This window comes from Pleurodeles waltl, chromosome 6, assembly GCF_031143425.1.
Source record: "Pleurodeles waltl isolate 20211129_DDA chromosome 6, aPleWal1.hap1.20221129, whole genome shotgun sequence".
Lineage (NCBI taxonomy): Eukaryota > Metazoa > Chordata > Amphibia > Caudata > Salamandridae > Pleurodeles > Pleurodeles waltl.
The window spans coordinates 1,048,759,193-1,048,772,594 of record NC_090445.1 but is presented as its reverse complement, the minus strand read 5'-3'; the positions used below and the strand labels follow the sequence as shown (position 1 = coordinate 1,048,772,594).

The following is a 13,402-nucleotide window of genomic DNA, read 5'->3' as shown; positions in this document are numbered from 1 at the left end:
AATGGTAACTCCGAACTTCGCCATGTAACATGTCTAGGATCATGGAATTGTCACCCCAATGCCATTCTGGCATTGGTGAGACAATTCCATGATCTCCTGAGTCTCTAGCTCAGACCTGGGTACTGCCAAACTGCCTTTCCCGGGGTTTCACTGCAGCTGCTGCTGCTGCCAACCCCTCAGACAGGTGTCTGCCCTCCTGGGGTCCAGCCAGGCTTGGCCCAGGAAGGCAGAACCTAAGACTTCCTCAGAGAGAGGGTGTTACACCCTCTCCCTTCGGAAAAAGGTGTCAGGGCTGGGGAGGAGTAGCCTCCCCCAGCCTCTGGAAATGCTTTGATGGGCACAGATGGTGCCCATCTCTGCATAAGCCAGTCTGCACCGGTTCAGGGATCCCTCAGCCCTGCTCTGGCGCGAAACTGGACAAAGGAAAGGGGAGTGACCACTCCCCTGACCTGCACCTCCCCTGGGAGGTGCCCAGAGCTCCTCCAGTGTGCTCCAGACCTCTGCCATCTTGGAAACAGTGGTGCTGCTGCCACACTGGACTGCTCTGAGTGGCCAGTGCCAGCAGGTGACGTCAGAGACTCCTTCTGATAGGCTCCTTCAGGTGTTGCTAGCCTATCCTCTCTCCTAAGTAGCCAAACCTCCTTTTCTGGCTATTTAGGGTCTCTGCTTTGGGGAATTCCTTAGATAACGAATGCAAGAGCTCATCAGAGTTCCTCTGCATCTCTCTCTTCACCTTCTGCCAAGGAATCGACTGCTGACCGCGCTGGAAGCCTGCAAAACTGCAACAAAGTAGCAAAGACGACTACTGCGACCTTGTAACGCTGATCCTGCCGTCTTCTCGACTGTTTTCCTGGTGGAGCATGCTGTGGGGGTAGTCTGCCTCCTCTCTGCACTAGAAGCTCCGAAGAAATCTCCCGTGGGTCGACGGAATCTTCCCCCTGCAACCGCAGGCACCAAAGAACTGCATCACCGGTCCTCTGGGTCTCCTCTCAGCACGACGAGCGAGGTCCCTTGAACTCAGCAACTCTGTCCAAGTGACTGCCACAGTCCAGTGACTCTTCAGTCCAAGTTTGGTGGAGGTAAGTCCTTGCCTCCCCACGCTAGACTGCATTGCTGGGAACTGCGTGTTTTGCAGCTACTCCGGCTCCTGTGCGCTCTTCCATGATTTCCTTTGTGCACAGCCAAGCCTGGGTCCCCGGCACTCTAACCTGCAGTGCACGACCTCCTGAGTTGTCCTCCGGCATCGTGGGACCCTCTTTTGTGACTTCGGGTGAGCTCTGGTTCACTCCACTTCGTAGTGCCTGTTCCGGCACTTCTGCGGGTGCTGCTTGCTTCTGAGTGGGCTCCTTGTCTTGCTGGACGCCCCCTCCGTCTCCTCACGCAATTGGCGACATCGTGGTCCCTCCTGGGCCACAGCAGCATCCAAAAACCCTAACCGCGACCCTTGCATCTAGCAAGGCTTGTTTGCGGTCTTTCTGCACGGAAACACCTCTGCACGTCTCTTCACGACGTGGGACATCCATCCTCCAAAGGGGAAGTTTCTAGCCCTTGTCATTCTTGCAGAATCCACAGCTTCTACCATCCGGTGGCAGCTTCTTTGCACCCACAGCTGGCATTTCCTGGGCATCTGCCCACTCCCGACTTGATCGTGACTTTTGGACTTGGTCCCCTTGTTCCACAGGTACTCTCGTCAGGAAATCCATCGTTGTTGCATTGCTGGTGTTGGTCTTCCTTGCAGAATTCCCCTTATCACGACTTCGGTGCTCTTTGTGGAACTTAGGTGCACTTTGCACCCACTTTTCAGGGTCTTGGGGTGGGCTATTTTTCTAACCCTCACTGTTTCCTTACAGTCCCAGCGACCCTCTACAAGGTCACATAGGTTTGGGGTCCATTCGTGGTTCGCATTCCACTTCTAGAGTATATGGTTTGTGTTGCCCCTATCCCTATATGCCCCCATTGCATTCTATTATGACTATACATGGTTTGCACTGTTTTCTATTGCTATTACTGCATATTTTGGTATTGTGTACATATATCTTGTGTATATTTGCTATCCTCATACTGAGGGTACTCACTGAGATACTTTTGGCATATTGTCATAAAAATAAAGTACCTTTATTTTTAGTATATCCCTGTATTGTGTTTTCTTATGATATTGTGCATATGACACTAGTGGTACTGTAGGAGCTTCACTCGTCTCCTAGTTCAGCCTAAGCTGCTCTGCTAAGCTACCTTTTCTATCAGCCTAAGCTGCTAGACACCCCTCCACACTAATAAGGGATACCTGGGCCTGGTGCAAGGTGTAAGTACCCCTTGGTACCCACTACAAGCCAGTCCAGCCTCCTACAATGTGTTGAGTCTTTGTGAGTCTTTTTTAACATTCATCAGGCTGCAAACTTCAGCCATAGAACCAACCACAATGTTGCTTTAAAAATATGGTAGGCTCTTCTGGTGTCATGTATTTAATGACTATGGAAACTGCTGCACTGCCTGCAGCCCATCCACATCATTTAAAGTAAAATGTTTGGAGATGCCCCTACCCCTTCTAAGGGCACCTCCGTGATGTACAAATAAATAGAAAAAGCCTATATAGGGCATTAAAGGGCACTCCCCAGTGAGAGCAGTGATTATCAAATGAGAGGCTACTCCGCTCTTTTCATATTCACCTTTGTTTTTTTTTTTTTATTTGCTTTTTGGTTGTCTGTCACGGTTCCCCCTGTGGCACCCAACAACTCTAGGCAAAGTTTTGGACCTCACTGGAGGACCCATGGTCCTGCGACCCCGCTGGCTCCCATGTCAGTACCCATCCAGGGTGCAGCAGGAGCCGGCAATTTTTTATGTTTTTTAAAGTGGGTGCCCCAGTCTTATCTGGGGCACCCACAACTTTTATGGCCCTTCGGGCTGTGATTGGAGACTTGTGGCCCATCAGTCTTGCTGACTTCCTATCCAACATCCACCTAGGGTACCAGAGGAAAACAACATAACTACTTTTCTCCTTCCTGGCTGGAAGCAGCTTTTCTTTTGCTTCTGCTGGACAAGACAGACAACCTCCTATTTTGCTCCCACCCGGCTGGGAGCAACTTTTCTTTCTGCTCCTCCCCGGTGGTAGCAAACTACAGTGTTTGGTAGTATGGAGTCCCCGGCAAACTGATCCGTATTGGGCACCCAAGACCCTCTAATGTCTCGATGGTGGTGAGGGTGTGCGTGCCCTAAAGCCACCCTCCCATAATAATGGTATTGACCTCAGGATGGGGTTCTCAGCTCTTCAAACAACTGCTAGAATTCTGCATGGCCCCGTCCTCATAAAAATTGCAATGTGCTGACCCACAGGGCCCTTGCCCACCCCAGAGGCTTCTATTTGGACAGGGTGGAAGCCTGCATTTGTGTGTGCGTGTGTGTTTTTAATGTACATCATTTCTGCAAGAAAAATTAATTTTTACCCCCACAGAGTGGCCCTCTAGGACTGCACCACACCAGCCCCTATAGAATATTTTTAAATTCTTTTTTCAGGACAAGGGACTGAGTCCAGAGTCCTAAGATGACTGTCCGGCATTATCTTGTTGATGTTGTGGCACCCAATCAGATTTTATCTTTTGGCGGTTTGGGTCCCTGGATCTTCTGCAGCATAAATATTTTCAATCTTAGTTCTTTAAAAACTACTGAACAGATTTACAATAAATCATAAAAAGCATGCTTTCTGGATTAAGACTAAGCTCTAGCTTTTTGCAAATGTGGTTTGATTCTGTTCAGCTGTTTTTTTGTTGTATCACGTTAAATGTTCCTACTGATATTTGCTTGGGTAAACGTGTTTTGCAACCTCCCCTTTGTCTTGGTCTCTGCTTGAAGACTCACCCCGAAACTTTCCCAGAATAATCTGAGGTGGATGAGGCTTTTCTTTGGAATGTTTTGTGAGGATTCGTCAAGCAGCACCAAAGATATTAGCTAACAAAAAATCAATTTCTTATAGTCCTTTTCTATAACTACACAGTGGCCACTGCTCTATATATGACTCCAATGATGTTGCACTTCCAGCTGGAGGAGGTAGTGTTTGAATGATCTTTGAAAACGTTTGGTGAGATGTCAAAGTTTTGGTTGCTGGAGCGCATGTACAGCAGTCTGTTTCCAAACGTTGAGATGGAGGGCATTCCACTGCCATGCGTCCAAACTTGGTCAATTGGTTATGGCATTCCTGAATTACAGTTTTGACAGCAAAATGTTGTGAATCTTGAGCAATGAAGCTGCTCTGTGATGCTTTATTTGTGTCTGAATGTGCTGGTCTGAGTGAGGCACTGTACTCTGTGACCTGCTGTATAGCTTATTTCTAACTACAGGTTCATCACATTTAGAATTTCCCGGAGCACCATTTTCGATTTGGAGAATTCTTCCAGCAGTGCTCCAGCTTGCCAATATACAGTGCCATATATCTCCACAGTGACTCCATACAACTGTGAAAGTGACGCAGTGGAGCCTGGAGCCACATATAAGTGCTACTCATGCACTGTGACGTCAGCTGGTTTCTCTCTGTGCTCCACAAAGCAGATCTGAAGCTCTGAGCTCGACTTCTCGGCTTCCTAGCAACTCCAGAAACCTTTTCACAGTTTGCCACCATAATCAGCAGTATTAAGGCTGTGCCAATGTCAGTTATACACCTGCACAAAATATGCCTTTAGTGTTTGGACTCAGTAGCATAACCAGTGTACCTTCTGCAAACTAATCTGATTCGGAACTAGGGGGCTATTCTCGACATTGCTGAACATAAGAACAGCTCATGTTTTGAAAAATAGGTCCCACTCCTATTCCAGGACCCAAGCCCAGTTGGGACACTGGAGCAGCTGTTGCAAAGGCCAGATTTCAGCAGCTGGATCCTTCCTTGTTTCCATCTGCTTTCCTGGGAGCTGTTACTGGGACCACACCAACTCCATACTGACTCAAATTCTGGTGCTAAGGTATGCGCCAATGTCTGCCCTATTGACACCAAGATCTCTGCCACAATCTGACCTGACACCAGTTTCTGACTCCAAACCATCACTGGCCATCTCCAGCACTATGTCATTCTATGAAATCAGGAAAATGCAGCCAGTGGTTACATATCCCTTTTCCAACCCCTGCTTCGACGTCTGTGTCAAGAGAGGATTCATACTTTGTTTGGCTATGGTTCTGGCCCTGTGCAGGAAGTCAATGTCCCTCATGACAGAAAGTGTACAAATTTCTGCCTCCGAATTTATATTGATGATTCCTTATATATACATGTACAAAATGCTAGTGGGCTAGATATCTCCTGAAACGGAGCTTGACAATCCATTTGGCAATCAACCAAGGAAAGTACTTCATTTGCAGTGAAGGTTTGGGGGCAGCTGAAACACTCGATTTGCAGTTGCCAGCTTTTGAGCTTAAGACAAATGAGTTCACTGAGATTCTTAAAACATGGGCAGCTTCATCTGAGACATTATTGTCATTTAATGAAGACCTTGCTGATGCATTTCTGGCTACATTGTCTAATCCATACCAGTTTCTGCCAGTCAGTTGACCTTTGGTTAGGTGACAATGATTGAGTCCCGGTGACCCGGGCTTCCTGACCAAGCACCCTACACTGGGGAGCCTGTTAGTTCAAGCCAGTGGCATAGCGTGGGTTGTCAGCACCCGGGGCAAGGCAAGTAATTTGCGCCCCCTAACCCGGGGCAAGGCAAGTAATTTGCGCCCCCTAACCCGTGGATTTAGTCTCTTCCAAGATGTTGCGCCCGGTGCGGCCGGCCCCCCCTGCACCCCCAACGCTACGCCACTGGTTCAAGCTTCAACAAGTAAGGTCAATCCAAGTATCTTCCCGACCTATCCTCCTCTGGATAAAGATTCAAAACTATCATATACTTTTGAAAAGAGAATAGCTTCTGCAGCTTGTCCAGCCCTTAGTTTTGTCACTGCAGTTTGTCTCTTGAGTAGATACACCCATGTGTTATCGGATAGGACCAGGGGCTTTTTGTTGCCGGTAGACACCATTCAAACAAGCAGGGGCAGCAGTCCTTAAATGATTCCTCCCCGGCTGAAGTGGCTGCCAAACTACTTTGGTTTGCCCTCCCAGGTTTACGCCCAACCTGTTGGAGGCAGAATACAACATTGGAGATCCACCACATCGATCAGGTGGTCCTACAAATTGTTGAAGAGGGGAGTGCTGTGCGCTTTCTTTCCTCCCCACCCACATTCCTCAAGCACCAGAGTGCCTCTTCGAAGAACATTCTGCAAGTCTGATGCAAGAAGTCAACCTTCTGACAACAATGCCTTTGACAGGATACTGGACTCTGAGAAGGTGGTAGAATGATTACTTACTTCCTTGTTTCTAGGAAGGCCAGAGGCTTCAGGTTTATTTTGTGCCTCTCCCTCTAAATACCTTTCTCCGAAAGGACAGATTTAAAATGTGCACTGTGGCTTTAGGTTTAGCAGGCTGGTTGGCATCATTAGACTTGCAGCACTCATACTTCCATATACCATTCTTGCAGTCCCATAGTCATTATATGTTGCACCAGGTAGGCGAGGAACACATTTAATTTAATGTGCTCCCCTTCAAGTTTTATTTGGCTGTTTGGGTATTCTTGTGCTGATGATAACTGTCTATCTTCGGAGGCCGAAAATACATTCACGCTGGTACCTGGATGTCTGATTAATGAAGGCAGGTCCACTGCAGTCAGTCATAGACCACCTTCAGACAATGGCCGAACTCTTGACATTGTTGGGGGTTCCCATCAAAAAGCTGAAGTCCCACCTGAGTCCCACAGGAGGATTCCAGCTGCTTTCAAAGCCTTTCCTCCACTGCAGAGAGTCTGGTATATTTTTAGGATATGGTCCCAACGTTTTCAGGATCTGTCTTGGGATTCGGTGAGGACGACTCTTAGGTTTTTTAACCTTTTGTATTTTCCTTTTCCCAAAGGCCAGGTGGCACATGTAGGACCAGCATGAGACCATCCGATCTCAGGTTGCTCAGCATGAGGGGTGCTCTCCATTCTGATTCTGAATGAGATGGCAGAGCATCTACAGTGGAGGCTGATAGACAAGCTGACCTGCAGCATGCTCCTCTATCCCAGGCATAATGTGCAGTGGTGACAGACACATCAGTGATGGGTTTGTGGTGCCTCTGGGAGAAGTGGAGATCAGGACCCTCTGGTGGAGAGCCAGCTGTATGTCATTCTATAACTGTTTTGGGCAATCCATCTTGCTCTAAAACCCTTCCTGCCACCCATCAAAGGGAGGCTGGTGCAGGACCTCACAGGCAAAACACTGTCAAGTAGTACTGCAACAAGTAGGGCAGGGTGTGGTCCTGGAACCTGTGGCAGGAGTTGCTACATCTCTGGAGATGGCTGGACCAGCACAATATCTTCCCTATCGCAAACCACCTTGTGAGTACCCTGAATGCCAGAGGTGATGAACTAAACCAGCACATCACGAGTGACTCAGGAAGTCTTCGATCAATGGAGCACATCCTGGCTAGATCTGTTTGCTACTGTGGAGCATACTCATGGTCAACAATTCCGCCTGCTGGAGTTTTCTCCAGGGCACTTGTTAGGAGATGCATTCTAGCTACGCCTCCATGCACTGGAATTGTGTGGCAGCATTCTCATGTGTTTGACTTGCCGAGGTTGGTTGATGTCATCCCTCTAGCCAGACATCCATCCATGAAGTCGATCTACGCTGGGGAGATTTTTGTCACTTGATGTGTGGCTCAACATATCAACCGGCCAAACTTGCAGTTGGCACAGTGAAAGGTTAATTATCAGCCCTTTCAGCCTTTTGTGTGTTTACCTGACCAACCGTATTTGTTTAAGTTTCCTTTTATGATAGGTTACATAAAAAAGTTTGATGCACACGCTTTCTTCAAAACCATTTATGGCTTAATGCGAACTGAACAAGTTTGTGACATTTCTTATGTACACACCTTTTGAACCAATGCACAGCTGTTCTTTGACTCTTAACACCAAAGACCATCTACCTCATTGCGATTACCTCTGCGTGTCGAACTGAGTGGACAACTACGCTGCCCGTGCAACATGGGTTGCGCATCAGAGTTTAATAAAAACGTACATGGCATAATGAGGCAAAATACAGCCAAGCACTTACATTTTCATTTTTTGCAGTTCTGGTAAATTTGAATGTGATAATATTAACAGGTAATATGAGAACGTGTGGCAGACCAATTAATGTCTGTATTTGCTATCACCTAACTTCCGAGTCTGGTTTCTGCGAAAAGAAAAAAAATACCTTTCACACTCCTGTATTAGAATTTGAGCAGCACATCTGTCCTGTTGTCTGCGTGATAGCGCTAGCAATTAGCCCGATCGTACCGTATGCATACCTGTTATAATTTGCATTCATGGTTCTCTTATAATTAGCTCACATCGCTCACTATATTTGTTGTGCTAGGTATCACGAACAACAGTTATTATTCCTTTGAAACCAGCTTATAAAAATCATCTGCGATTCTGCAAGCGCTGTACTTACCGCAGTGTACTAATTGTTGCTATTTTTTCAGTTGTCTAGATCTCAGTTATCTTCAACGTCCCGCTACCCAACTATTAGCCACTCCACCACAACTCCGTTACAGCAGCAGCTACCTAGTCAACTTTTGCCTTCACCCATGGCTTATCAGCTTTCACATGCAGTAAGTATTTTCACATCGGTGTTGAATTTATAGTGGTAAGTGATCTCTCACTTGTGGAGAAAAATGGCAACTCTGAATGTTAGAAAAACTAGCGGTGGTATCAGTAGTTCTAAAGGTTTTGACAGTATCTGCTTAGTCTGTGAGGTAATTTCTTCAATGGGATTCATGCATAGTCGTTTGAGCCTTTGACAGAAATGCAAACATTTTTCAGTTTTTACTTTGGATCGCTCCCAGCCATCAAGGACAATGAAAAAGAAAGGATCTTACTGATAAATGTAAGGACTCGATATTCCCCTTCTAAACGCAGCAACGTTTGTATACCTACTTCTGACCCAACATGTTGCTTCTTGGTGATGAAAAGAAATACAACATTAATTGCTGTTTTGCCATATGTACTTTTGGTGTAGTTGCAATAACAATTAGCACAACTTATGTCTGGCGTGGGTTATAGTTACCTTAGGGCACAAGTTATAGTTACTTGAAATAACTTTAACAGCTGAATTTCTATCTTTTTATGCGTGTAAATTCAGAACCTGACTATAACGTCCCTGTAACCTTTGTTTTTTCCGTGACCTTCTAAGGTTTTTATAAATGCTAATTCCTAACTATAACTTCCCTTTGTTTTTTCAGTGAATTTCTAGTTTAAAAAAAAAACTTAAAGTAAGAGGCCCATTGTAATGCGCAGTGCTTGGACACAGGGCCTGGCCTGGCATTGTACTGCTCCCACCCAGGCTGGCTGCTCCTGCCCCGTCCTCCCTGCCATCCATTCTTCAAGTCCAAGCCCCTGCTTCCTCATCCCCTGTGTGGTTGTTGTTCTGCCACTGCCATTCCTGCCTGCCTTGAACAGTTAGCTTGCTGCCCCATCCACCTCCTTCCTACCCTCTGCTGTCAGAGTCCTTGCACCAGCCCCCACTCTCCTGTCCTGCATGATCTGATGTGCTGTCCCTCCTGTCTGTCTGGTATGGTCAGCTTGCTGCCCTTGTTTCTTTCCCCTGTACTCTCTTTTGTCCATGTGCATGGCCCTGTCCCCTCCCTATTGCTTTCAATGGTCCAATGGGCTGCACTGCCATCTCGCTTTCCCTGTGTGGTGTATTGTGATGATGCAATCCCTGATGCCTGCCCTTTAAGGTCAGTTTGGTACCCCTGCCCATCTCTCTGCTGTCCTCTTTTATCTGAGTCTTTTAGAAAGTGGATTATTGGTAAGGGCCGGTAAGTACCTACACTTAGCAGTAGGCCACTGACCTCCACTTAGATCCAGTTAGGTCTCAATAAATTAAACCTAGCTCAGCCCTTGGTAGCTTGACAACAAGCAACAAGGCTTAACTTAGGAGACAAGTGTGTAAAGCATTTAAAAATTCACAAAACAGTAAATAAGTAAAACACAAAACACAATAAAAATCCAACACCAATTTATAAAAAATAGATAATATTTTTATCTTTAAAATGACACTAAAACTAATATAATCGAAAAAGGGGAACCAGAGATATGCATTTTTAAAGTATTAGTGTTTTTAAGTGCCTAGAAACAAAAAGCGTCAGTCTGGTCATCTGGTCGCACCTCGGCTAGGGCAAAGTCAAAGTTTAAGGCCGACCGCGATGGAGCCCACCTCAGCTACAGCAAGTGGAAGGTCTCGGTCAAAAGTTTACCTTTGGACTTAGTCGTTTTCTTGAAGATTTTTTTCAGCGGGACAATGTCACCAGTCCGATCCAACCTCCCTGGAGCCTTTCACTGGATAAGCATCGCGGGAGCCCTCGGTAAAGATTTCTACGTTCAGATGATTTTTCGAGAGGAAAATCCTTCGACCGGGCCAAACCTGAATCTTTACCGACGTCCCTGGAGCCCACTTCGGATACACTGCTTGGGAGGTCCTGGTCAACTTTCTACATTCAGATGTAGTCACTTTTTTTTAGATTTTCTTCAGTGAGACGAACCTGGAAGTCAGGCCGGTGGCGGTTGAGGCAAGCCGGCTAGAGTTGCCGCAGCGGGTCAGTTCCTTTTTGGAGCTTTTTTCAAAAAGTTTACCAAACTTCTCTAAACTTCCGGATCTTCTTCCAGAAGGTCTTTTAAGGTCTCTTAGGAGTCCACAGCTCACCCCAAGGTTCCAGAGGCTCTTGAGTTGCTCCTTGAGGGTGCAGACTACAACTCCCAGAACGCATCTGCCTCAAACTCCAATTTGGCCACTAGACGTGGTCAGCTGGTCAGTTTCTTCAGGATTTGATGCAGGGGACTCTGGGTAGCAAGTTTTCACCTGTAGCAAACAGGGAGTCCCTCCTTGAACCAGTTGAAGCCAGGCAAAGTCCTTCTTGTGGTGAAGCCCAAGTGTGCAGCTGGTGCAGTCAATCAGAGTGCAGTGTCCAGGTGCAGGTCAGGGGTCCAGCAGGGCAGTCCATCTTCTGATGTTCTTCCTTGTAGGGATCTGGTAAGGATATGAGGTGTGGGTACAATTCTCCCATATGTATCCTTGCTCCTGGGTGAAAAACAGGGGAGTCCTGGTTCTCCAATCAGATACAGGGTCCTTCCCACTGTGATGACCACTTCCTGGGAAGTGTGGCAAAAATCAATCCCAGGGAGCAACATTCTTCAAAAATCCATCATGGCTGAAACCGATTTTTGGTGGTTACATCTGGCTGAGCCCACCCACTGGTGTGGCTAAAATATCCTAAACATACCCCTCTCCTGCCCTCTCCTAATCTAATCAAGAGGGCACCTAATTGTCTGAGGTGACAGGATGTGAGGCAGGTGCTAGGTTGCTCCAACTGTCCCTTTCTGCCTTTGAAGACAGGTTTAGCAGCACCCCCTTTCATGCTTCCCCATCTGCTGAGGTAGTTCTCCCCCGGGCACATCCTTTGTGTTCAGCCCAGGCCACTTCACACCTCATCAAGACAGCCTGACCAGGCTGCCAGAGGCTGGCCAATCAGAGAACGGCACTGCAGAGCTGAAGTTGACAACTTTTCAGGTAGAGTTTAAAACTCTTTACCTGAACTAGTTATATTAAATCCAACAATTGTAAGTTGTGAGATTTATTATAACAATTAATTTGATACCAAGCTCGAGTCATCTGACACTTAAGGGGACTTTGTTAATTAAAATAAAGTCTTCCCATTTTAGCTTATAGAGGCTATTCACTACAGTGAGGGAAAAACAAATTTGGCTATTATGCCTCACTAGGGCTTATAAAACTATTTGTATATGGTCCCTGCTTATAGTTACTTGGCACCCGACCCTAGGGGCACATAGGGCACACCTTTGGGGTGACTTATATGCAAAAATAAGGTAGTTTAAGACTTTGGAAGTGCTTTTAATTCCAAAGTCGAATTTGCACATAACTTTAATTTAAAAGCAGCCAGCAAGGCAGGCCTACATTTAAAATGACACTGGGTACCTCAGCAGTGCACCACCTATGCTGGGTCCCTAAACCTACATGCCCTACCATATACAAGGGACTTCTAGGAAGGTTGACATAGCCAATTATAATTAGCCCTATTTGCATATTCATTCTACACAGTACACAGGCCCTGGGACTGGTTAGCAGTATCCAGGGCACCATCAGAGTCAGGAACACACCACCAAAAAGTGAAAGATGGGGACAAAAAGTTAAGGGGCCTCTGCAATCAGCCCTGTTTTCTCACAGAGTCCATGTCCCTACCCCATTCCTCCTGCCCTCCGTGGTCCAAAGTCCCATACTGGCCAACATTTCGAACTTGGTAAGAGAGCGATTTTGAAAAGAAAACCTGGGGAATTAATTTTCCACATGGCTTACATTGAAAAAGAGGAAATTTTAGCTAGGAAACTGATAAAATAGAGCCCTTTTGGGATTAAAAACATTGCAAGTCTCCTACCTGAAATGGATCTTTTGGCCTGTATGGTGTACTGCCACGCCTCTTCCTTCTGCCCTCAATAGTCTGTTATATTGCCACAGCCTCTCCAGCAAGTCCTGCATGGTTGGTTTGTTGCCCATGCGCCCCTTCCGGTGCCCTACATGGTCTGTTGTGTTGCCACTTCCCCTCCCTCCTGCCCAGCATGCTCAACTTGTCATTTCTGCACCCTTCTCCCTGCCCTCAATTATTTGAGTCTGTGCCCCTGACCACTGCCTCCCCACAGTTTTCTAATGCACAACTAGATTGCTAACATTGTATATTTATTACAAAAGTGTGGCATGCCTCACATCGTTTTGACGTATTCAAAACTGTAATACCTAAAGCATTTCCTTTAGAAATTATAAAAATGATAGTTTTTATTACCATAGACACTATGGTTAGTTCTGTAAAAAACACTAAAATGAAGACTTATTTTCTGAGTTCTGAAATAGTGACAAAGCACTTTTAAATTATTTGCTATTTTTATGTTTTTTTTTTATCCAGTTGATCACTTGATTATTTGTTACATTTAAGGAAGAGGATATGGTGTAATCGGCAGAGCTGCAGACTTTGCAACTTAGGACCAGGTTCAAGTTTTGGCATCAGCACATCTTGTGATTCTGGGCAAATCACTTAGGGGGTCATTACAACCCTGGCGGTCTTTGACTGCAGCGCTGTTTTGTCAGAAGCACCGCTAACAGGCTGGCGATGCTTCCTTGAGAATTACGACTGCAGCGCTCGCACCACTGCCCAGGGGATTACGAGTCCCCCTCCCGCCAGCCTTTTCATGGCGGTAAGGGGAGTCTGGGGGCCCCATGTAGCATTTCACTGTCTTCATAGCAGACAGTGAAAAGCGCGACGGGTGCAACTGCACCTGTCGCACAGCTGCAACACCACTGG

The 13,402-nt window shown here is 46.5% G+C and overlaps 1 protein-coding gene across 1 annotated transcript in view; it reads left to right on the top strand.

The window, feature by feature from the left end:
• Nucleotides 1-13,402, top strand: part of NPHP4 (nephrocystin 4) — a 952,546-nt gene that overhangs the window by 529,608 nt on the left and 409,536 nt on the right. The window contains exon 13 of the mRNA XM_069239971.1: nt 8,516-8,644. Within this exon, the coding sequence (XP_069096072.1) occupies nt 8,516-8,644 (129 nt within the window). The remainder of the gene's footprint in view (nt 1-8,515; nt 8,645-13,402) is intronic.